Source organism: Hyla sarda, chromosome 11, assembly GCF_029499605.1.
Source record: "Hyla sarda isolate aHylSar1 chromosome 11, aHylSar1.hap1, whole genome shotgun sequence".
Classification (NCBI taxonomy): Eukaryota; Metazoa; Chordata; class Amphibia; order Anura; family Hylidae; genus Hyla; species Hyla sarda.
Genome location: NC_079199.1, coordinates 88,799,138 through 88,826,321, shown reverse-complemented (window position 1 = coordinate 88,826,321; position 27,184 = coordinate 88,799,138). Strand labels below are relative to the sequence as shown.

The 27,184-nt window shown below is 45.3% G+C and overlaps 1 protein-coding gene across 3 annotated transcripts in view; it reads left to right on the top strand.

The window, feature by feature from the left end:
• LOC130295503 (C-reactive protein-like) overlaps positions 1–9,980 on the top strand; it is a 33,662-nt gene extending 23,682 nt beyond the window's left edge. For 2 of the 3 annotated variants that reach the window (XM_056546332.1, XM_056546331.1), the window contains exon 2: positions 8,913–9,980. In XM_056546332.1, the coding sequence (XP_056402307.1) occupies positions 8,913–9,538 (626 nt within the window). In that variant the 3' untranslated portion in view covers positions 9,539–9,980. Of the gene's footprint in view, positions 1–8,183; positions 8,338–8,912 lie in introns of those variants that run through there. The other variant, XM_056546333.1, reaches the window with a different exon arrangement.
• Positions 9,981–27,184: the final 17,204 nt, after the last annotated feature.

The following is a 27,184-nucleotide window of genomic DNA, read 5'->3' as shown; positions in this document are numbered from 1 at the left end:
TATGGTGCCAGAACAGCAAGAAAACCCCACATGGCATACTATTTTGGAAACTACACCCCTCAGGGAATGTAACATGGGGTACAGTGAGCCTTAACACCCCACAGGTGGTTGACGACTTTTCGTTAAATTTGGATGTGTAAATACATTTTTTTTTCACTAAAATGCATTTTTTTCCCCAAATTTTACATTTTTACAAGGAGTAATAGGAGAAAATGTCCCCAAAATTTGTAACCACATCCCTTTTGAGTATGGAAATACCCCATGTGTGGATGTCAAGTGCACTGCGGGCGCACTACAATGCTCAGAAGAGAAGGAGTCACATTTGGCTTTTGGAAAGCAAATTATGCTGAAATGGTTTTTGGGGGCATGTCACATTTAAGAAGCCCCTATGGTGCCAGAACAGCAAAAAAAAAAACACATGGCATACTCTTTTGGAAACTACACCCCTCAAGGAACGTAACAAGGGGTACAGTGAGCCTTAACACCCCACAGGTGTTTGACGACTTTTAGTTTAAGTTGGTTGTGTAAATGATTTTTTTTTCTCTAAAATGCTGGTTTTTCCCCAAATTTTACATTTCTGCAAGGGGTAATAGGAGAAAATGCCCCCCCCCCAAAAAAAAATTTGTAACCCAATTTCTTGGATGGAAATACCCCATGTGTGGATGTCAAGTGCTCTGCTGGCGCACTACAATGCTCAGAAGAGAAGGAGCGCCATTGAGATTATTGAGAGTGAATTTGTTTGGAATGGAAGTCAGGGGCCATGTGCATTTACAAAGCCCCCCGTGGTGCCAGAACAGTGGACCCCCCCCCCACATGTGACTCCATTTTGGAAACTACACCCCCCACAGAATTTAATAAGGGGTGCATTGAGTATTTACACCCCACTGGCGTTTGACAGATCTTTGGAACAGTGGGCTGTGCAAATGAAAAATTAAATTTTTCATTTTCACAGACCACTGTTTCAAAAATCTGTCAGACACCTGTTGGGGGGGGGGGGGTAAATGCTCACTGCACCCCTTATTACATTCAGTGAGGGGTGTAGTTTCCAAAATGGGGTCACATGTGGGGGGGGGGTCTATTGTTCTGGCACTATGGGGGCTTTGTAAACACACATGGCCTTCAATTCCGGACAGATTTTCTCTTCAAAATCCCAATGGTGCTCCTTCTCTTCTGAGCATTGTAGTTTGCCCGCAGAGCACTTTACATCAACATATGGGGTATTTCCATACTCAGAAGAAATGGGGTTACAAATTTTGGGGGGCTGAAAATGAAAAAATTTAGGGTAACACCAGCATTTTAATTAAAAAAAAAATGTTTTTTTCATTTTCCCATCCAAATTTAATGAAAATTTGTCTAACCCCTGTGGGGTGTTAAAGCACACTATACCACTTGTTACATTCCGTGAGGGGTGTAGTTTCCAAAATGGGGTCACATGTGGGTATTTATTTTTTTGCCTTTATGTCAGAACTTCTGTAAAATCAGCCATCCCTGTGCAAATCACCAATTTAGGCCTTAAATGTACATAGTGCACTCTCACTCCTGAGCCTTGTTGTACATCCACAGAGCATTTTACGACCCCATATGTGGCCCTAAACTGTTTCCTTGAAATACGACAGGGCTCCGAAGTGAGAGAGCGCCATGCGCATTTGAGAACTAAAATAGGGATTGCATAGGGGTGGACATAGGGGTATTCTACGCCAATGATTCCCAAACAGGGTGCCTCCAGCTGTTGCTAGACTCCCAGCATGCCTGGACAGTCAGTGGCTGTCCAGAAATGCTGAGAGTTGTTGTTTTGCAACAGCTGGACGCTCCGTTTTGGAAACACTGCCGTAGGATGTTTTAAATTTTTATTGCGGGGGACAGTGTAAGGGTGTGTATATGTAGTGTTTTACCCTTTATTATGTGTTAATGTAGTGTTTTTAGGGTACATTCTCACTGGCGCAGGTTTACAGTGAGTTTCCCGCTAGGAGTTTGCGCTGCGGCAGAAAATTTGCCGCAGCTCAAACTTGAAGCAGGAAACTTGCTGTAAACCTGCCTGTGTGAATGTACCCTGTACATTCACATGGGGGGGGCAAACCTCCAGCTGTTGCAAAACTACTTTTGCAACAGCTGGAGGCACACTGGTTGGAAAACCTTCAGTTAGGTTCTGTTACCTAACTCAGTATTTTTCAACCAGGGTGCCTCCAGCTGTTGCAAAACTAAAACTCCCAGCATGTACTGATCACCGAAGTGCATGCTGGGAGATGTAGTTATGCAACAGTTGGAGGTACGCAACTACAACTCCCAGCATGGCGAAACAGCTGTTTGGGCATGCTGGGATTTGCAGTTTAGCAACATCTGGAGGGCTACAGTTCAGAGACCACTGCACAGTGATCTTCAAACTGTGGCCCTCCAGATGTTGCAAAACTACAAATCACAGCATGCCCAGACAGCAAACTGCTGTGTGGGCATGCTGGGAGTTGTACCGTAGTTTTGCAAGATCTGGAGGACTACAGTTTATAGTTCACTGCAAAGTGATCTCCAAACTGCAGCACTCTAAATCTTGCAAAACTACAAATCCCAGCATGCCCAAAAGGCTGTCTGGGCATGCTGGGAGTTGTAGTTTTGCAACATCTGGGCGGGGCTACAGTTTAGAGAGCACTGTATAGTGGTCTCCAAACGTTAGCCCCCCCCCTGCCAGATGTTGCTAGGCAACTAGTCACCGACTTCCGTAGTCTTCACCAGGGAGCCACGAGGGAGCCGCACGTCATCGCCACCCACCGCAGCCGATCAGGTAAGAGATCTCCACCGCCACCGGTCACGCTACAGTTCCCCAGTTCTGCCCGGAGTACCATCGGTGGGCAGGACGGGGGAACCGAACTTTAACCCCTCGCCCCCGATCTGCTATTGGTCATCGCTTCTTGACGACCAATAGCAGGGATAGGAGGGGTGGCACCTCGGCCACCTAACTCATATGCCTTCAGGGGGACCGGGGGTGTCTTGGACACCCCCGATCCCCCTGATTTACTGAGACACCGGCATGGAGGGGGGGGGGGGGTCTCAGGACCCCCCTGGGCATATGCACAGGATGCCTGCTGATAGATATCATCAGTCATCCCGGTCCGGTCACCGATACACCCTTCGTCCTGAAGAGGTTAAGAATTATGTTATTTATCTTTTTCTCATTGTATATTAATAGGGTACTCCTGTGGAAGCTGCTGCCACAAAGATAAACAGATTTGTAAATTACTTCCATTTAAAATTCTTAAATCCTTCCACTACTTATCAGCTGCTGTATGCTCCACAGGAAGTTGTATTTCTTTCTGGAATTCTTTTCTACAATTACACTGACATGGTATCAGATGGCAGAAGGTTGCTCAGCCCCTGAATGCAGATGTGCATATATACTGAGGGGCAGACAGGAGTCAAGTTCTGGGAAAAAAAGTGCAGGAACTCACCCAAGATTATCACTCAAGGGCTGGTCCTGCAGAACTCCTGCTAATGGGAATGGTGTTCCTGCTGTGGAAAAAGTGCAGGAACTCAGTTCCCATGAATTCCTGCAGGACTTGAGCCCTGGGGCCAGAGCCTGCTCTTGTGGACCGTTGCCCAGCATAATATACATACAATGGAGGATGCCTGCAATCGACCACAAGTACCACAATGGCATCCTGCACCAGATAGATAGGTGTGGATGTGAAACAATCAAAATGATCTATGTGGAATATAAGTGCACTACTGTGGTGGATGTAACAATGACATTGGCTATACCTAAAAACTGATATTAAAATTGAGACATTTGCCAGTATATACTTAGATGAAGGACATACCTGAGCCCGCACACCAACGCCAAGGTTTCTCAAGTGGCGCCGGACCTAACACTAACCTACCTGTGCATGATAATTAAAACCAGGGGTCAGTGGGCAATTACAGCAGTATTGAGTCCGACTCACAGCCTGCTCCCGGGTTACCTCCAGTGTGGCTGAGCACACATACAATGGGAGGAGGAAGACAGGCTGTAAGCCCCACCCAAGCTGGCTGATATGATGCCGGCCTCACAGGTGAACCTTAATGCTACCTAAAATGATAATAAAGGCGCATTAGTATAAAATGTGAACAATTACACTGACGTGGTATCAGATGGCAGAAGGTTGCTCAACCCTTGAATGCAGATGTGCATAGATACTGGGGGGCAGGATGCCATTGTGGTACTTGTAGTCGGTTGCAGGCATCCTCCAGTGTATGCATTTTATGCTGGGGATTGCCCATAGCAACGGTCCACAAGAGCAGGCTCTGCCCCCCAGTATCTATGCACATCTGCATTCAGGGATTAAGCACCTTCTGCCATCTGATACCAAGTCAGTGTAGTTGTTCCAATTTTAGACTAATGCACCTTTATTATCATTTTAGGTAGCATTAAGGTTCACCTGTGAGGCCGGAATCATATCAGCCAGCTTGGGTGGGGCTTACAGCCTCTCTTCCTCCTCCCATTGTATGTGTGCTCAGCCACACTGGAGGTAACCCGGGAGCAGGCTGTGAGTCGGACTTAAAGGAGTACTCACCTCCCTGGGTTCCTGCGGAGCGCCACTACAGCTGTTCGGTCCTCCGGTCCATCCTCTTCATACTTCCGCGTGTAACGAAGCGTCACATGGCGCTCAGCCTATCGCCGGCCGAGGCTGAACATCGCGGCGGCTGGCGATAGGCTGAGCGCCATGTGACGCTTTGTTACACTCGGAAGTATGAAGAGGATGGACCGGAGGACCGAACAGCTGTAGTGGCGCTCCGCGGGAACCCAGGGAGGTGAGTGATAGTTCATTTTCATTTATTTTGCAGCCCGGCAGAACGGAGCAGAAAAATACTCTGCACTAGAGTACTCCTTTAATACTGCTGTAATTGCCCACTGGCCCCTGGTTTTGCTTATCATGCACAGGTAGGTTAGTGTTAGGTCCCGTGCCACGTGAGAAACCTTGGCGTTGGTGTACGGGTTCTGGTATGTCTATGTCTTCATCTAAGGCTATACTGGCGAATGTCTCAATTTTAATATCAGTTTTGAGGTATAGCCAATGTCATTGTTAAATCCACCAAAGTAGTGGACCTAAATTCCGCATAGATTATTTGGAATCCTTTTCTGTCTGACCACAGTGCTCTCTGCTGACACCTCTGTCAGTATCAGGAACTGTCCAGAGCAGGAGAGGTCTGCTATGGAGATTTGCTCCTGCTCTGGACAGTTCCTGATACTGACAGAGGTGTCAGCAGAGAGCACTGTGGTTAGGCAAAATAAATAATTCCAGAAAGAAATACAACTTCCTTTATAGCAGTGGTCATCAACCTGCGGACCTCCAGATGTTGCAAAACTACCACTCCCAGCATGCCCGGACAGCCATTGGCTGTATACATCATAGTATACATCAGCTGATAAGTACTGAAAGGATTAAAGGGGTACTCCGCTGCTCAGCGTTTGGAACAAACTGTTCCAAACACTGGAGAAGGGAGCTCGTGATGTCATAGCCCCGCCCCATCATGACATCACGTCGCGCCCCCTCAATGCAAGTCTATGGGAGGGGGCATGACAGCTGTCACACCTCCTCCCATAGACTTGCATTGAGGGGCGGGGCGTGACATTGTGACGAGGCGGAGCTATGACATCACGAGTTCCCGGTGCCAGCTCCATAGTTCGGGACAGTTTGTTCCAAACGCTGAGCAGCGGAGTACTCCTTTAAGATTTTTAAATATAAGTAATTTACAAATCTGTATGACTTTCTGGCACCAGTTGATTTAAAAAAAATTGTTTCCCACCGGAGTACCCCTTTACCCTTTGTTTAGATGCGTCCCATAAATAAGCCTATTACATGATTTCCCATTGCTGGGATATCCAGAGATCAATTTATAGTGCAAAATGATCCAGCAAAAAATGTAATTTCCTTGCAGCGCCTCCACTGGGAAAATATAGAAAAATGTAGCTCCCATTAAAAATAATGGACTGTCCTTTTCTTACATCAACATTTTGGACCTTCAAAGCAGGAGACACTCTTTGTAGCCACTTTCCACCCTGGTTAATAAATTAAGGTTCTGAACAAGGAAACCTTCTCTATTAATTGGGTAAACTGAACTAGACAGCCCCCTTAAAGGGGTACTCCGGTGAAAACCTTTTTTCTTTTAAATCAACTGGTGCCAGAAAGTTAAACAGATTTGTAACTTACTTCTATTAAAAAATCTTAATCCTTCCTGTACTTATTAGCTGCTGAATACTACAGAGGAAATTCTTTTCTTTTTGGAATTCTCTCTGATGACATCACGAGCACAGTTCTCTCTGCTGATGTCATTACTGTATAATAATAATAATAACTCTTTATTTATTGTTGTCCTTAGTGGGATTTGAACCCAAGGCCCCAGCACTGCAAGGCATCAGTGCTAACCACTGAACCACCATGCTGCCCTTAGCATACATCTGCTATGCATGGTTGCTAAAATGGACAGAGATGAGAGCACTGTGCTCGTGATGTCATCAGTGTTCCAAAAAGAAAGGAATTTCCTCTGTAGCATTCAGCAGCTAATAAGTACTGCAAGGATTAAGATTTTTTAATAGAAGTAATTTACAAATATGTTTAACTTTCTGGCACCAATTGATTTAAAAGAAAAAAGGTTTTCACCGGAGTACCCCTTTAATCCCTTCAATATTAAACGTACATGTATGTAAAAATGTTGGTTGTGGAGTATGGAGCAAACTAAGGTGGTCACTCAAACAAACTCATTCCATATACTTTAGGTTACAGCTTTATTATATAGTTGACACCCATCTGTAAATGCCAGGATAACAGATAACTCTGATCCTGGCATCAAGACAGTAGAGGGACCGCTTTGTCATCCAATTGCCCCTTTCTTTGTGATGTGATCAAAGGGTGCCAAGTGGTTGACAAGGTTTTACAACAGCCAAAATGCTGTAAAAATGGGTGAAAAGGGAAATTTTAACTATGATTTGCACAATTGCGATACAATACCCCCATTTTTACCCCAATGTTAGAAAAATCATGACGAAAACCGAAAAAATGCAATGTGTGAACAGCACCTTGGTGAGGTGTATAACTCCTATATAATAATAATTATTAATATAGCAGTGTTTTTACATCATTCAAACCAGTCCCTGTCTCCTTTGGGTCTCACAATCTAAATTCACCTATCAGAATGTTTTGAGGTGGGCTAAAAAAAAGAGTATTTAGAACCCTGAACCCATAAAATAGCAGGAGTATATACATCTGTGTGGTCAGGGATCTGGGAGCTAGTAGGAGGGGTCTGGTATTGTAGGAGGGGTCTGGGAGCTAGTAGGAGGGGTCTGGTATGGTAGGAGGGGTCTGGTATCGAAGGAGGGGTCTGGTATTGTAGGAGGGGTCTGGTATCATAGGAGGGGTCTGGTATCGTAGGAGGGGTCTGGTATTGTAGGAGGGGTCTGGTATTGTAGGAGGGGTCTGGTATTGTAGGAGGGGTCTGGTATTGTAGGAGGGGTCTGGTATCATAGGAGGGGTCTGGTATTATAGGAGGGGTCTGGGAGCTAGTAGGAGGGGTCTGGGAGCTAGTAGGAGGGGTCTGGGAGCTAGTAGGAGGGGTCTGATATAGTAGGAGGGATCTGGTATTGTAGGAGGGGTCTGGTATCATAGGAGGGGTCTGGTATTGTAGGAGGGGTCTGGTATCGTAGGAGGGGTCTAGTATCGTAGGAGGGGTCTGGGAGCTAGTAGGAGGGGTCTGGTATCATATGAGGGGTCTGGTATTGTAGGAGGGGTCTGGGAGCTAGTAGTAGGGGGTCTGGTATCGTAGGAGGGGTGTGGTATCGTAGGAGGGGTCTGGTATCATAGGAGGGGTCTGGTATTGTAGGAGGGGTCTGGTATTGTTGGAGGGTTCTGGTATTGTAGGAGGGGTCTGGTATTGTAGGAGGGGTCTGGTATTGTAGGAGGGGTCTGGTATCGTAGGAGGGGTCTAGTATCGTAGGTGGGGTCTGGGAGCTAGTAGGAGGGGTCTGGTATCGTAGGAGGGGTCTGGTATCGTAGGAGGGGTCTGGTATCGTAGGAGGGGTCTGGTATTGTAGGAGGGTCTGGGAGCTAGTAGGAGGGGTCTGGGAGCTAGTAGGAGGGGTCTGGTATCGTAGGAGGGGTCTGGTATTGTAGGAGGGGTCTGGTATCGTAGGAGGGGTCAGGTATCGTAGGAGGGGTCTGGTATGTGATGATGTCATCTTGTAGTTTACAGGAAGTCAGACTCAGTATTACATCCTGTTTTGACCATCAGACACTGTTTTGATAAATCAGGCACTCAATAAAACACATAGATGCAACTACGCTGGAATAAACAAATGGTGCTGTAGGACTAGTAATGGTGAGTGTGCAAGATATAGGCAAAAAACTAACAACCCGGGGACATCGGCCATACATGAATGCCCTAGTCCTTCTCAGTGGGTAACATGGATCAGCAGCCAGGACTCATTACTAATGTCAGATATCCCCGATTGTACTGATGACTGATATTAACTCTGTGATCAAAGTTGATTGTAGCATCTAAGTGCAGGAGAAGTGCCGACTAGCTCATTGAGCTGACTGGGACCACTGCGACAAAATTGTGGGGTCCCAATCAGCTGAGAGGACAATCACGCCCCTTCCCATAGACCCATAGACTTGCATTGAGGGGGCGTGGTCATGATGTCACAAGGGGTGTGGCCGACCCCCGCAACGTGAAAACAGCCTTCAGAACATATAGTTCCGAATGCTGGTCAGTGGAGTACCCCTTTAAACCCTATGTTAATGGAAAAGTAAAAAGGTTATGGCTCTTGGAAAGCAATAATGAAGAAACTAAAAGGCCATGGCAAAAATCTGTTGTAGGGAGGGGTTAGGGGTTGAATAACATGTTAATATTCCGCTTTTATATTGTTTTAATTATTTTCTATTCTTACACAGATATGAAAGAGAAATTGTTTGCTTTCCCAAAGGAATCGGTCAACTCACATGTCAAGTTATTGCCAGAACATTCTGGTCCATTTATTGAGGCCACTGTCTGCATGAGATTCCACTCAAATCTGACCCGGGAATATTCCTTATTTTCATTGGCTACTGAAACTAAACACAACGCCTTTCTCCTTTTTTATCACCCAGCACCGAGAAATCAGCTTCTCCTATCGATCGATAACAAAGACCAGTATTATGATTTGCAGGGCAACAATTTTACCGAATGGACAAGTCTTTGTGCGACGTGGAACTCTTCAGTCCAGGCAGTGTGGATTGATGGAAAGAATTACAACAAAAACAGGATATCAGATGGGAATATCAAAGCTAATCCCATCATTATTATTGGTCAGGAGCAAGATTTATATGGTGGAAAATTCAATATTTCTGAGTCCTTTGTGGGAGAAATAACAGATATCAATATGTGGGATAAAGCTTTGACTGATGACAATATTATAGATTATTTTGCTGCAAATGCAATAAATGGTAACATCCTTAACTGGAATAATTTAAGTTATAATCTTACTGGAGGTGTCAACAAACATCCTTATGCAGATCCCTATCCTTGTATACCTGTATAATATGAATAGAGTGTTCCCACAGTAATATATTCATTATGGCATTGTGTATTAAAGATGCTGTAAGTAGCCACCCACCTCTAGAATTAAAGGGGTATCCCAGGCAAAAAAAATGTATTCCCTATCCAAAGGATAGGGGATAAGATGTCTGATCGTGAGGGGCCCGCTTCTGAGACCCCCCGCGATCTCCCTGCAGCACCCACATTCTATGCGGGTGCTGAATCTCCAGTTTCGGAAACCACTGAGTTTCCAGGACTGGGTAGGTGACGTCACGCCATGCCCCCTCCATTCATGTCTATGGGAGGGGGCGTGACCAGTATCCACTTCTGATACTGAGACCCTCACCCAACTTAGCAATTTTTCTTGGAAGTTGAGAAGCAGAAGTGACCTTTTCTCTTCACCCTTTCCAGTCCTTCTAACTACAATAACCCGTCTCCTTACTTGGTTCTCCTTATTTATTTCCCCCCCCCCCCCCCCCCCCTCCATGCCTACCCTACTATCTACTTGCTCTTTAAGGGGTATTCCAGGAAAAGAAAATGTATATATCAACTGGCGCCAGAAAGTTACACAGATTTGTAAATTACTTCTATGAAAAAATATTAATCCTTTCAATAATTATCAGCTGCTGAAGTTGAGTTGTTGTTTTCTGTCTGGAAACAGTGCTCTCTGCTGACATCTCTGCTTGTCTCGGGAACTGCACAGAGTAGAAGAGGTTTGCTATGGGGATTTGCTTCTAAACTGGGCGGTTCCTGAGACAGGTGTCATCAGAGAGCACTTAGACAGAAAAGAACAACTCAACTTCAGCAGCTCATAAGTACTGAAAATATTACGATTTTTTAATAGAAGTAATTTACAATTCTGTTTAACTTTTTGGAGCAAGTTCATATATATATAAAAAAAGTTTTTTTCCTGGATAACCCCTTTAAGCAGTATCCTTTCAAGATTGTCAGTACCTCTCAGTGTTGCATTTTGCTTCTCCAGAACTCTTATGTGAGCTTCCAAATGGGCAACATACATCTGCCACAATGGTATTCATTCTGGAGCTGCTGCTCCATTTGTGCCTACATATGGCACATTGTGCACTAAAGAACACCTTCAATCTTGCTATCCATTGTCCTTAGATACAAAACAGTAAAAATTAAGTGAAAAAGAAAGGTCATACTTACAGGGACCTTCAACACCTGCCTTAAAGGGGTACTCCGGCGTATGAAAGATGCCTGATTGCGGGGGTCACGCCCCCTCCCATAGGCTTGCATTGAGGGGGCGGGGCATGATGTCACACGGGGCGGAGCCTTGATGTCCCCAGCCGCCGGACCCCCGCGATCAGGCATCTTATCCCCTATCCTTTGGATAGGGGGTAAGATGTCTTAGCGCCAGAGTACCCCTTTAACTCCTCTTTTTAACTCTACTTATCCACAAGTCACTTAAATAACAGAAGCAAAAAGCAAACTGTCAGTAGATAGCACTGTGGTCAGAGAGAAAAGAGATTAAAAAAAGAAAAGAACTTCCTGTGGAGCATACAGCTGCTTATAAGTACTGGAAGGATTAAGAAGTAATTTACAAATCTGTTTAACTTTCTGGCACCAGTTGATTAAAAAAAATATTTTCCATTGGAGAACCCCTTTAAACAGCAAGCCTTTCATTGGTAACCCTTATATCTTCCTTTATGACCAAGGGATTGGTCCTTTTACCATTGCCTACAAATTCTACCCTTAGAATACAAGATGTGATCTCATCCAAAGGAGTTTTATTATTAACGAAACTGAGAGTGGGTCCAGACAAGTTTGTGGTTATAATACTTTCACATGGGAGGTCTGTTAAAATTTCTATTCCTTTCCACCCAGTTAAACGCTCCTCTGTCCACTTATAGGAACCTCTACCTGGCCTCTAATTAAAGGGGGGACAGGGACCTTAGATATGGTTACATGGAGGCATAAAAAATGGAAAGGAAGAAATATTTTTAATTGACCCATAAGATAGAATCTGTAGAATCCAGAAGATGATGCCAGTATAGGATGCCAGTGAGACTCCAAAGAATGTATCCCTCTATTTCTGATGTAAAAGGTCTGATGAAGGCTCACTCTTGCCTATTTTGGTGAACTTGTCCACTTATAGCTCATTGGAGGGAAATAATGATTTTCCACTGGACAGTCACTCACACCCTCTTAAATCTAGCCCCAGAAATGGCCCTTTTATCAGTGCTCCCAGGTTTGGTTTAAAAAACCAAGAAGAACTTCCTTGGCTATTTTATAGTACCAATGTGCAAGTGACTTTTAGGTCCTGGAGGTCCCCCACCCCTCCACCCCAAGAAATTTAACTTGACTCTCTAGATTTTTTTTACATTGATAGAGAAACTTAGGGCAAATGACAAACTTCGCCTTAGTTTGGAGGTGTTGAGTTCAATTTAAAGTGGTACTCCGGTGGAAAACTTTATTTATTTATTTATTTTTTTTTTTTTAATAAACTGGTGCCAGAAAGTTAAACAGATTTGTAAATTACTTCTATTAAAAAATCTTAATCCTTCCAGTACTTATAAGCTGCCGAATACTACAGCAGAAATGATTTTCTTTTTGAAACACAGAGCTCTCTGCTGACATCATGAGCACAGTGCTCTCTGCTGACATCTCTGTCCATTTTAGGAACTGTCCAGAGCAGCATGTGTTTGCTATGGGGATTTTCTCCTACTCTGGACAGTTCCTAAAATGGACAGAGATGTCAGCAGAGAGCACTGTGCTCATGATGTCAGCAGAGAGCTCTGTGTTTCAAACGGAAAAGAATTTCCACTGTAGTATTCAGCAGCTAATGAGTACTGGAAGGATTAAGATTTTTTAATAGAAGCAATTTACAAATCTGTTTAACTTTCTGGCACCAGTTGATTAAAAAAAATAAAAATAACGTTTTTCACTGGAGTACCCCTTTAAGGCATCACTAAAAATGAACATTTGGCTCTCCACTGGCAGCTCCCCTTCTTAGGACTCAGTAACCTTTTTATAATGTATAACTTTGCAATTTATATTTTGCTTTTACTCATGCTTTCTGGATTTGATCTTTTTCTCACCCTTGCTGTGTACAGTGTGACAGCATAGCTCTAGCAGCTTTATGTTAAAAGCAATAATAATAAAAATAAAAATAATAATAAATAATAGCAATAATGATAATTTTGCAGCTAAAGATCTTTCTAGGAATCAGCATCTGACTGTTTTGTCTGACCATTGACTGTGACCATTGACTGTTTTGTCCATATGGTTTTGAAATAAAAACATATTAAGCCATAAATATAACAAGTTGTCAACTTGTTTTTCTGTTCTAATCTTGTTTTTCTCTTCTACTTGTGTAACCTAATAATCAAATTTATGTGATTTTCTAATTTCCTCTGTTGGCAAACTTAAAGGGGTACTCAGCTGATCAGCCTTTGGAACAAACTGTTCCGAACGGTGGAGCCGGCGCCAGGAGCATGTGACGACATAGTCCCGCCCCCTCATTATGTCACACCCGCCCTGCCCCCTCAATGCAAGTCTATGGGAGGGGGCGGGACGTGACATCATGATGTGGCGGCGCCGGCTCCAGTGTTCAGAACAGTTTGTTCCAAACGCTGAGCAGCGGAGTACCCCTTTAATGTTACTTGTACCTCATCATCATTTTGCATGCTATATTCTGCCAATAAATTGGGAGACTCAGAAAAAACATATACTAACAACCAGCCCAGTGTTTTGTCTCAGCATTGAGCTACCAGCTCTTGAGTGGTGACGCCAACGTGATTTCCTCACCCCGGGTCTGTGCTTTTGCACTTCTCATAGGAAGGATTCCAGAGACACCGGTAAGGTAAGAAGTCTCTTTTAAATCTTGGGGTAAAGGGAGATAGGGAGATAAGGGAAGGAGAAACATATGTTTAGGTAAGCTTGGTGAGGTGAGTAAGAGGGAAAAAAGAGCCCATTGAAGAAACTGAAGAGATCATACAGTATAATATGGGATCCTGGCTCAGATCTCTTTGAGAATAGGGTTTCTGAGGATCTGCTTATTTATCCATTCCTGTATGTTCTCCAGAGTCGCCATATTTATAAAAATTTTAGTGGGAGTTATTTTCTCCAAGTACAACTTCATCAAATCTATAGACATGGTCAACTTCGTCTTGCCCTGCCTGCATGGGCAGAGGGTTTATGGAAGTCCAGTTGCTAGGGATCAACATTTTTTTTTTTTTTGCTGTTATAAGGTAAAACAGGGCGGGCTTCTACTTTACATTTTTGGACCGCAAAAGTTAGGGCATCAGCTAAATTATTGTGGGGAAATGTTAGCTAGGCCTCCACTGGTCCTAAGGGACAATTCAGCAAGGGGTACATGTATCTAGAGAACTAATTTGGTCATAGAGTACTGACTGTTTTATATTCCTGTTTGGAATTATCAGGCTTAAAGGGGTACTCCGGCGCTTAGACATCTTATCCCCTATCCAAAGGATAGGGGATAAGATGCCTGATCACGGGGGTCCCTCCGCTGGAGTCCCCCATGATCTTGCACGCCGCACCCCGTTAGAATCAGCCCCCGGAGCGTGTTTGCTCCGGGTCTGATTACTGTCGATCACGGGGCCGGAGCATTTTGTGACATCAAGGCTCCGCCCCGTGTGACGTCACGCTCCGCCCCCTCAACGCAAGCCTATGGGAGGGGGCATGACAGCTGTCACGCCCCCTCCCATAGGCTTGCATTGAGGGGGTGGGGCGTGACATCACACGGGGCGGAGCCTTGACGTCACAACGCTTCGGCCCTGTGATTGACCATAATCAGACCCCCTTTAAGGTATAAAGTCTTCTTTCATCAAGTAACATGGTGCCAATCAAATGCACCCAACGTTGGTAATGGCCACTGTTAAATCTTCTTTGTTAGAGATGAGCAAACTTTCAGAAAGCAAACGTCTTGAGAGTATTCAGTTCGCAGCGAACAAGAAAGGACTACCCTATTGGACAAAAAATGGTTTCTAAGTGTTCAGAAGAGTGTGGGGAGACAGGTGTAGGGTTTTTTGGTTGCCATGAAAGGATATGGTCTGGGGAAAGAAGTAATATAAAAGGCTTGTTTATAGGGGTATTCAGGGAAAAAAACATCTTATCCCCTATTCAGAGGATAGGGGATAAGATGTCTGACCACGGGGGCCCAGCCGCTGGGACCTCCTGTGATCTCCCTGCAGCACCCGCAGGCTGCATCTCCAGTTTCGGAGACCTCCTGGCTTACGGGACTGCTGATGCAACGTAGCGCCACGCCTCCACGTGACGTCACGTCATGCCCCCTCCCCTCACAATTTGTCTCACAATTTGTCATATATTTAAAATTGAAAATGTACGTTAAATTCAATTCTGGTGCCATGTTCATACACAACATTTTTTATTTTTTTTTGGCAACCCAATTTTAGTGCCCTGTTATACTGTGTAACAGGGCACTAAAATGGGGTTGCAAAAAATAAAAAATTAAAAAAAATTAAAAAACACACGTTGTGTATGAACATGGCACCAGGATTGAATTTAACGTACATTTTCAATCGTCTTGTTTAATCCCTGAGGGATCAATGTGGATTATCTATGAATCTAGAAGGAACCGATTGGGAAAATCCTCTGGAATCTGTTCAAGTATAATCAATTTTAATGTACTCATATCACCTTTATGTTTAATAGCGAAATGTCGCGAGACACTGTGTAACAAAAAATTGTTCTTTATATTGGACCTGTGCTTACACATGCGGGATCGCACCGTTTGTGTGGTGCGACCCACATATTCTAAGATAAAACTGCATGTCAGTAAATATATGACAAATTGTGAGCCACAATGGACTAAACTTTTAATGAGAAATTCTTTCCCCAGTAGTAAGGACTTTACACTAGGAGGAGGTTTGTTACAGTGTGTCACCGCAGTAGTTAGGAGATTACACGTGGAGAAGGTTTGTTACAGTGTGTCACCGCAGTAGTAAGGAGATTACATGATGAGGAGTTTTTTTTTACAGTGTGTCACCCCAGTAGTAAGGAGATTACATGAGGAGGAGGTTTGTTACAGTGTGTCATCCCAGTAGTAAGGAGATTACATGAGGAGGAGGTTTGTTACAGTGTGTCACCCCAGTAGTAAGGAGATTACATGATGAGGAGGTTTTTTTTACAGTGTGTCACCCCAGTAGTAAGGAGATTACATGAGGAGGAGGTTTGTTACAGTGTGTCATCCCAGTAGTAAGGAGATTACATGAGGAGGAGGTTTGTTACAGTGTGTCACCCCAGTAGTAAGGAGATTACATGAGGAGAAGGTGTGTTACAGTCTGTCACCCCAGTAGTAAGAAGATTACATGAGGAGGAGGTTTGTTACAGTGTGTCCCCCCAGTAGCAAGGAGATTACATGAGGAGGAGGTTTGTTACAGTGTGTCACCCTAGTAGTAAGGAGATTACATGATGAGTGAGTTCATACCACATACCTAAATCTAAGTAGTGTAGTATTGTGAAAGGACAGCCAAAAGTAATCACCTGCTGCTGTTCTAGACAAATACAGTTTTAAGCGTAGTGAAGCGTATTGTACTCCCCTCATATACGCACTAAGTATGTCAGGCAGAGAAGTGCCAGGACGTGCACAGAGGAGTGGCAGAGGCCTAAATCCTTCAAGCAGAGGTCGCAGCAGACTAGGGCCGAGTGGCAGCAGGAGTCGCAGCGAGAGGCCTGAGCTCCCAGTATCAGCTAGCGGTTGTGTCTCGACCAGCAACCTATCTGCCGTCATCGATTGGTTAACATGGTCATCAGGCCCAGACTGGCCTACCGGGATACCGGGAAAATTCTCAGTGGGCCGCAGCCCTGGGACCGCTTTGAGATGTGGCTGCACACTTTTCTTCCCCTTCAGCGGCCGCCAATGCCGGATCATTGGCGCTCATGGAGCGCCTGATCCGGGCCCGGTGCCCGCAGATGGCCCCCGTCACATTAGGGACATCTTTTCGGGACACAAGGATGCCCCGGTTACCTATGTGCGGCCGCCGGGAAGTAGTAAAAATGCAGGGGCCGCCGGGAAGTAGTGCACGCAGGGACGTCACTGACATCCTGTGCATGCGCCCATAGTAACTGAGCAGAGCGGAGCGGTGAGGAGGACGCGCATGGTAGGTATGTGACCAGCGGGCAACAGCACGTCATCTTTAGTATTCCGACCACCGCTCCGGGGTCATGATCATAGGCTATGGTCTATAGCAGTAGATCGTGACCCCAGAGCGGTGGTCGGAATACTGAAGTGGGGCAGTAAACAGGCATACAGCCTCCAGCCATACACTTTATATGGCTGAAGGCTGTAGGTCTGTGGGGGGAACATACTGCACCTAATGTGGGGGAGCTATACTGCACCTAATGTGGGGGGAACTGTACTGCACCTAATGTGGGGGACTATATACTGCACCTAATGTGGGGGACTATAAACTGCACCTAATGTGGGGGACTATGTACTGCACCTAATGTGGGGGGACTATGTACTGCACCTAATGTGGGGGAACTATACTGCACCTAATGTGGGGGACTATATACTGCACCTAATGTGGGGGACTATATACTGCACCTAATGTGGGGGACTATGTACTGCACCTAATGTGGGGGACTATGTACTGCACCTAATGTGGGGGAACTGTACTGCACCTAATGTGGAGGACTATATACTACACCTAATGTGGGGGACTATATACTGCACCTAATGTGGGGGGACTATGTACTGCACCTAATGTGGGGGAACTATACTGCACCTAATGTGGGGGAACTGTACTGCACCTAATGTGGGAACTATACTGCACCTAATGTGGGGGAACTATACTGCACCTAATGTGGGGGAACTATACTGCACCTAATGTGGGGGAACTGTACTGCACCTAATGTGGGGGGACTATATACTGCACTTAATGTGGGGGAACTGTACTGCACCTAATGTGGGGGGACTATATACTGCACCTAATGTGGGGGGACTATATACTGCACCTAATGTGGGGGACTATATACTGCACCTAATGTGGGGGGACTATGTACTGCACCTAATGTGGGGGGCTATGTACTGCACCTAATGTGTGGGAACTCTACTGCACCTAATGGGGGGGAACTATACTGCACCTAATGTGGGGCACTATATACTGCACCTAATGTGGGGGACTATGTACTGCACCTAATGTGGGGGAACTGTACTGCACCTAATGTGGGGGACTATATACTGCACCTAATGTGAGGGACTATATACTGCACCTAATGTTGGGGACTATATACTGCACCTAATATGGGGGACTATATATACTGCACCTAATGTGGGGGAACTATACTGCAACTAATGTGGGGGACTATGTACTGCACCTAATGTGGGGGACTATGTACTGCACCTAATGTGGGGGAACTGTACTGCACCTAATGTGGAGGACTATATACTACACCTAATGTGGGGGACTATATACTGCACCTAATGTGGGGGACTATATACTGCACCTAATGTGGGGGACTATGTACTGCACCTAATGTGGGGGAACTGTACTGCACTTAATGTGGGGGAACTGTACTGCACCTAATGTGGGGAACTATACTGCACCTAATGTGGGGGAACTGTACTGCACCTAATGTGGGGGGACTATATACTGCACTTAATGTGGGGGAACTGTACTGCACCTAATGTGGGGGGACTATATACTGCACCTAATGTGGGGGACTATATACTGCACCTAATGTGGGGGACTATGTACTGCACCTAATGTGGGGGAACTATGTACTGCACCTAATGTGGGGGGCTATGTACTGCACCTAATGTGTGGGAACTCTACTGCACCTAATGGGGGGAACTATACTGCACCTAATGTGGGGCACTATATACTGCACCTAATGTGGGGGACTATGTACTGCACCTAATGTGGGGGAACTGTACTGCACCTAATGTGGGGGACTATATACTGCACCTAATGTGAGGGACTATATACTGCACCTAATGTGGGGGACTATATACTGCACCTAATATGGGGGACTATATATACTGCACTTAATGTGGGGGAACTATACTGCAACTAATGTGGGGGACTATGTACTGCACCTAATGTGGGGGACTATGTACTGCACCTAATGTGGGGGACTATGTACTGCACCTAATGTGGGGGAACTGTACTGCACCTAATGTGGAGGACTATATACTACACCTAATGTGGGGGACTATATACTGCACCTAATGTGGGGGACTATATACTGCACCTAATGTGGGGGACTATGTACTGCACCTAATGTGGGGGAACTGTACTGCACCTAATGTGGGGGAACTGTACTGCACCTAATGTGGGGAACTATACTGCACCTAATGTGGGGGAACTATACTGCACCTAATGTGGGGGAACTATACTGCACCTAATGTGGGGGAACTATACTGCACCTAATGTGGGGGAACTGTACTGCACCTAATGTGGGGGGGGGACTATATACTGCACCTAATGTGGGGGGACTATATACTGCACTTAATGTGGGGGACTATATACTGCACCTAATGTGGGGGACTATGTACTGCACCTAATGTGGGGGGACTATGTACTGCACCTAATGTGGGGGGCTATGTACTGCACCTAATGTGTGGGAACTCTACTGCACCTAATGGGGGGAACTATACTGCACCTAATGTGGAGCACTATATACTGCACCTAATGTGGGGGACTATATACTACACCTAATGTGGGGGACTATATACTGCACCTAATGTGGGGGAACTGTACTGCACCTAATATGGGGGACTATATACTGCACCTAATGTGAGGGACTATATACTGCACCTAATGTGGGGGACTATATACTGCACCTAATGTGGGGGAACTATACTGCAACTAATGTGGGGGACTATGTACTGCACCTAATGTGCGGGAACTACACTGCACCTAATGTGGGGGAAACTATACTGCACCTAATGTGGGGGAACTATACTGCACTTAATGTGGGGGAACTCTACTGCACCTAATGTGGGTGACTATACTGCACCTAATGTGGGGGACTATACTGCACCTAATGTGGGGAGAACTATACTGCACCAAATGTGGAGAACTATACTGCACCTAATGTGGGGGAACTATACTGCACGTAATGTGGAGAACTATATGGCACGTAATGTGGGGGGAACTATACTGCACCTAATGTGGAGAACTATACTGCACCCTAATGTGGGGTGAACTATACTGCACGTAATGTGGGGGAGCTATACTGCACGTAATGTGGGGGAGCTATACTGCACGTAATGTGGGGAACTATACTGCACCTAATGTGGGGGAACTATACTGCACCTAATGTGGGTACTATTTACTGCACCTAATGTGGGGGACTATATACTGCACTTAATGTGGGGGACTATATACTGCACCCAATGTGGGGAACTATACTGCACCTAATGTTGGGGAACTATACAGCACCTATGTGGGGAACTATACTGCACATAATGTGGGGAACTATATGGCACCTAATGTGGGGGAGCTATACTGCACCTAATGTGGAGAACTATACTGCACCTAATCTGGGGGGAACTATACTGCACGTAATGTGGGGAACTATACTGCACCTAATGTAGGGGGAACTGTACTGCACCTAATGTGGGGAACTATACTGCACCTAATGTGGGGGGAACTATACTGCACGTAATGCGGGGGAGCTATGCTTCACCTAATGTGGGGGAGCTATACTGCACCTAATGTGGTGGAGCTATTCTGCACCTAATGTGGTGGAGCTATTCTGCACCTAATGTGGGGGACTATATACTGCACCTAATGTGGAGAACTATACTGCACCTAATGTGGGGAACTATACTGTACCTAATGTGGGGGGAACTATTCTATAATATACTGAACTATACTGTGACATATATATATATATATATCCATGTAAAGTAATACGCCTGCGCACACGGTGGCCGATGGCTGGCACAATGTGTTGTGGGGCTGGTATGCAATAATTTCCAGGGCTGGTTTTTATTCCCAGTCGGCCTTGACGGTCGTCCACTTCATCACAAGGGACATCTTACACCTCCAGTCAACAGTAGGTGAGTTCCTCAGACACAACCCTCAGTTGGCATAGCCCGGGAGCAGTCCGTGTCCTTCTATTGCCTCTGTCCTATGCTGTTCCCTCCCATAAAGAAGTATCTTATGCTGTGGGTTCAGCTCCACTATTTACTGAGGATGATCTAATAGAGGACAGTCAGCAGCTACTGCCCAGCCAAGAAGTGGAGGAGACATCCACCGCTTGCTCCGCTAGGCGGGCAAGTAGTGATGAGGAGAGTGACGTGGGAGGTGGTGTTGTCAGCGTTCAGGGTCCTGAAATAGACACTGTTGAGGAATCTGGGGAGAACATCAGTGACGTTGCGACACTTGTTGATGATGATGAAGCCGATCGCACTTGGGAGCCAGGTGCAGAAGGGGCTTCATCATCATCAGGAGAAGAGAGTTGCAGGTTGCCCGTGAAGCAGCAGCTGAGCCAGCACAAAGCGGCCTGGAAGAACAGTGGCTCTAATGTAGTAGTCCAGCTTGCTGCATCACCCAGTGGCCAGCCGCTCCCTCTGTCAGCCAGCCAAGGCTCCACCACCTCGGCTGAAGGAAGCTGTGTGTCATACCCATCTTCTGTCGCTCCGGATGCTCCTGCTCCTCCTACTTTTAGTCAGTAATTCCACAAATAATCCATTGCCGAAGCCATGTCCAAGAGACAACAGTATGCGCCCACTCATCCAACGGTGCCATCGGCTGTCCGGGCTTGCTGGGAGTTGTAGTTTTGAAACCTCCGGAGGTCCGCAGGTTGAAGACCACTGCGGCCTTCGACATCATCCAGCCCCCTCTCACCCCCTTTAGTTCTGTACAGTACTCGCCTCTGCTCTGCGCTGGTCCGATCCTGCAGGGCTGTCCAGTGAGGTCGTCCGGTGGGATAGTGGTTCCGGGCTGCTATCTTCACCGGGGAGGCCTCTTCTAAGCGCTTCGGGCCCGGCCTCAGAATAGTCACGTTGCCTTGACAACGACGCAGAGGTGCGTTCATTGCCAACGTACTTCTGCGTCATTGTCAAGGCAACGCCTCTATTCCAGGCCGGAAGCGCGGAGAAGAGGTGCCCCCGGTGAAGATAGCAGCCCGGAACCACTATCCCACCGGACCACCTCCTCACCGGACAGCCCTGCAGGATCGAACCAGCGCCGAGCGGGAGGTGAGTACTCAGAAATAAAGGGGGTGAGAGGGGGATGGATGATGTCGAAGGCCGCAGTGGTCTTCAACCTGCGGACCTCCGGAGGTTTCAAAACTACAACTCCCAGCAAGCCCAGACAGCCGATGGCTGCCCGGGCTTGCTGGGAGTTGTAGTTTTGAAACCTCTGGAGGTCCGCAGGTTGAAGACCACTGAGGGCGGATGATGAGAAGAGGATGATGAAGGGGGGGGTGTGGGATGATGACAAGAGGATGATGAAGGGGGGGGATGATGAAGGGGGGTGGGGATGATGAAGGGGGGATGTGTGGGATGATGACAAGGGGATGATGAAGGGGGGATGTGTGGGATGATGACAAGGGGATGATGAAGGGGGATGTGTGGGATGATAAGGGGATGATGAAGGGGGGATATGAGGGATGATGACAAGGGGATGATGAAGGGGGGATGTGTGGGATGATGACAAGGGGATAATGAAGGGGGGATGTGTGGGATGATGACAAGGGGATGATGAAGGGGGGATGTGTGGGATGATGACAAGGGGATGATGATGAGGATGTTAATGACGGGTCTGGATGATGACGGGGGTCTGGATGATGACAGGGGGGGATGATGTATTTCCCACCCTAGGCTTATACTCGAGTCACTAACTTTTCCTGGGATTTTGGGTTGAAATTAGGGGTCTCGGCTTATACTCGGGTCGGCTTATACTCGAGTATATACGGTAAATGAAACATTTGCAGTTCCACAAAAGAGTGAGACAGTGAGGGGGGGGGGGGCGGGGGGCGGTGAGAGCCACGGGCTGGAACAGATGATAGCTTGCCTCATGGCAAACCGCTAGCTTGTTGCTCACCAGAATGGGTACTCAAAAATGTTTAAATAAATTCAAATTGAATTAAATAAAAATTACATTCAAAAAATCTATTTACTCTCTTCAATTTTGACGCAATATGGTCTCCCTGCTGCCACATTCAGACACTCTGTGCCAGTGATTCTAATAGCGATGCCTGTAATCTGCATGTCATACTGAATAACAGTATTATTTCACTGACACAGCACACTCCCTATGCGTGTTAGAACAAATCAAACTGTTCTACACCCCTATTGAGGCTCTCTGTAGGCCAGAAATAGCCATTTTTAATACAGATTCGCCGCAAATAAATTCAACCCAAAACTAATTTTTTCTGAAAATTTGGTGAATCGTCGGAATAAAATTTTTCAAAAGTTCGCTCATCTCTAACTATTAGATTTTCAGTTGCTGTACACACCAGTGCTGCTGTAAAAATGCTTTTCTGTGCAACGCACTGCTGTCTGTCCCTCTCTCTCTCTGCAGCAGAACGATGATTCGCTCAGCCCTACCCTTGCTGTCTCCCATTGGTCTTTGGGCTTTTTGACACATAAACCAACAAATCATATGATAACCTGCTGTTATCATGTGATATGCTTGTCAACTGACATGATGCCATTGCCTCGGGTCCTGTTCCTTTGGGCGGCAAAAATGCCTTGCTTTCTACATGTTTTGCATGCTTTTACCGGTTTGGCGAGCCGAGCAAAATCCAAAATTTTGGTCGCATTCAGGTTCACCGCGATTAGCTCGTTCATCTGTATTGACTACCGGCATATATACATCTTGACATTATCATATACTATTCGGTGCTGTATATTGTCTAAATTGCCTGCTTCATTTTGCTGCATGTGTCGGTTTATTTGTGGTCTTAAGTAGAATATTATAGCCATTTATTTGATGATTTTAAACCGATGTAGCACAGAGCATGATGCACTAGTGCTCTGTTTATAATCTTATTCTATTATCTTTGGACTCCTGAGGACATCCATCTGTACTCTGCTACTGTACGGATGGATAGAAATGTGTTGGGATAAAGATTATTTATGTTGTTTTTGCTATATCTACTCAGGGATCTACATACGAACTGTATGTCATGGTTTAGACCATTTCTATCCAGTTGGATATCAATATACGGCAGAACAATGACTTTCTGTGTATTCTATTATGACATTCACTTTAATTTTTCGGTGGTTTTTATCTGATAAAGTTAAACTTTTAACTGCAGCTTGGTCCATGTGGACAACTCTGTTTTCTTTGGAGCTAAGATTAACCCCTTAAGGACCCGGGCTTTTTCCGTTTTTTCATTTAAAATTTTTCCTCCTTAACTTTAAAAAATCATAACTCTTTAAAATTTTCACCTAAAATTCTATATGATGGCTTATTTTTTGCGTCACTAATTCTACTTTGTAATGACATTAGTCATTTTACCCAAAAATCTACGGTGAAACGAAAAAAAAAAATCAATGTGCGACAAAATTTATGAAAAAACACTATTTCGGAAGTTTTGGGGACTTCCATTTTTATGCAGTAAATTTTTCAGCAAAAATTACACCTTATCATTATTCTGTAGGTCCATACGGTTAAAATGATACCCTACTTATATAGGTTTGATTTTGTATCACTTCAGAAAAAAATAATGAATACATGCAGGAAAATTTATACGTTTAAAATGGTCATCTTCTGATCCTATAAGTTTTTTTATTTTTGTGTTCAGGACGCTATGAGGGCTCATTTTTTGCGCAGTGATCTGAAGATTTTAGCGGTACCATTTTTGTTCTGATCAGACTTTTTGATCACTTTTTATTCACTTTTTTTGTGGTATAAAAAGTGATCAAAAATGTGCTATTTTGGACTTTGGAATATTTTTGCGCGTACGCCATTGAACGTGCGGTTTAAAAAGCGGTATATATTTTTATAATTTGGACATTTCCGCACGCGGCGATACCACATATTTTTATTTACACAGTTTTTTCTTTATTCTTGGAAATGCCGGGTGATTCAAACTTTTATTAGGGGAAGGGATAATTTAAAGGGTTAATGATTTTTTACACTTTTCTCATGCAATATTATAGCTCCTATAGGGGGGGCTATAACATTGCATTACCTGATCTTTAACACTGATTGATGCATCTCCATAGGAATGGATCAATCAGTGTTTTCGGCGATTGATTGCTCAAGCCTGGATCTCAGGTTGAAGCATTCATTCAGCGATCGGACTGCAGGAAGGAAGGTAAGAAGACCTCCTCCTGTGCTACAGCTGTTCGGGATGCCGCGATTATGCCGCGCCGATCCTGAACAGCTCCCTGAGCTACCCGGGCACTTTCACTTTCATTTTTAGCCTAAAGGGTTAATAGCGCGCAGCACAGTGATCGGTGCCGCGCGCTATTAGCAGCGGGTCCCGGCTTCATTATGACGCCGGGCCCGCCGCGATATGATGCGGGGTCGCCATGTGACCCCGCGTTATATCGCAGGACAGGGACTCATGACGTAAGCGTACGTCATGGGTCCTTAAGGGGTTAAACATTCTGGCCCCAATTCTAAGCACCATGTCTGAAGAAAACCAGGCACTGCTCATCACCTGCCCAATACCACCCCTACAGTAAAGTATAATGGTAGCCGCAACATGCTGTTTTTTTTTTTTCAGTGGCTCGGACAATGAGGCTGGTCAGGGTTGAGGAAAAGCTAAGTGGAGCAAGGTACAGTGGTCCTTGAGTGGCCCAGCCAGAGGCCTGACATGAGCCTAATGTAACATCTCTGGAGATACCTGAAAATGGCTTCCACCGATAATCCTCATCCAACCTTACAGAGCTCAAGACGATCTGCAGAGATTAACCCCTTAAGGACTCAGGGTTTTTCAGTTTTTGCACTTTCGTTTTTTCCTCCTTACCTTTTAAAAATCATAACCCTTTCAATTTTCCACCTAAAAATCCATATTGTGGCTTATTTTTTGTGTCGCCAATTCTACTTTGCAGTGACATTAGTAATTTTACCCAAAAATGCACGGCGAAACGGAAAAAAAAAATCATTGTGCGACAAAATCGAAGAAAAAACGCCATTTTGTAAATTTTGGGGGCTTCAGTTTCTACGCAGTGCATATTTCGGTAAAAATTACACCTTATCATTATTCTGTAGGTCCATGCGGTTAAAATGATCCCCTACTTATATAGGTTTGATTTTGTCGCACTTCTGGAAAAAATCATAACTACATGCAGGAAAATTTTAAAATGTCATCTTCTGACCCCTATAACTTTTTTATTTTTCCACATACAGGGCGGTACGAGGACTCATTTTTTGCACCCTGATCTGAAGTTTTAATCGGTATGATTTTTGTTTTGATCGGACTTTTTGATCACTTTTTATTCAATTTTAATGGTATAAAAAGTGACCAAAAATGCGCGTACGCCATTGACCGTGCGGTTTAATTAATGATATATTTTTATAGTTCGGACATTTACGCACGCGGCGATACCACATATGTTTATTTTTTTTTTTTTTACACTGTTTTATTTTTTTTATGGGAAAAGGGGGGTGATTCAAACTTTTATTAGGGAAGGGGTTAAATGACCTTTATTAACACTTTTTTTTTTACATTTTTTTTGCAGTGTTATAGGTCCCATAGGGACCTATAACACTGCACACACTGATCTCTCATGCTGATCACTGGTGTGTATTAACACGCCTGTGATCAGTGTTATCGGCGCTTGACTGCTCCTGTCTGGATCTCAGGCACGGAGCAGTCATTCGCCGATCGGACACCGAGGAGGCAGGTAAGGGCCCTCCCGGTGTCCTTCAAGCTGTTCGGGACGCCGTGATTTCACCGGGGCCGTCTCGAACAGCCCGACTGAACAGCCGGGTCACTTTCACTTTAGAAGCGGCGGTCAGCTTTGACGGCCTCTTCTAAAGGGTTAATACCGCACATCGCGCTGTGTGGTATTAGCCGCGGGTCTAGGCCGTTGATGAGCGCCGGGACCGACGCGATATGATGCGGGATGGCGGCGCGATCCTGCTTCATATCGCGGGAGCCGGCGCAGGACGTAAATATAAGGGGTTAAATGGGCACTGTCATGAAATAAAAAAAATCGATATATTGTAGTGCTTAAGCACTACAACATATCTCTAATATACTTTAATTTAAAAAGGCTGAATTGCGGGGAGCGGTATGTGCGGCTATTACAACCTATACAGGGTGCCTCCAGTTGTTTCCCCACTACAACTCTCGGCATGCCCTGTATAGGTGAACTACGGGTGGAAGCAGGGGCGTACCTAGAGCATTTGGCACCCGGGGCGGACCCTTTGTTTGGCACCCCCCCCCCCCCCCCCGCCCACCACACACACGCACCCCCCTTAATTACACCCCCTCCCTCCCCTCCCCCCAAGAGCGGACTGACAACACTCGGGGCCCCCGGACCAAAAAAAAAGGCAAGGGCCCCTGCTAGGCTTTGCAGCTCGTCAATCTTCTGCCACGCTCCTATTCCACCCAAATCCCACACACAATAAACTAAAATTTATATATGTAAGAAAAACTTTAACGTAAGTAAATTTCCATGACCAATAATACTGGTATACAAGGAGTAAATATATACCACCACACAATAACTGGATAATACCGCCATACTGTACTGAATAAAACCACTATAAACAGACCAGTATAC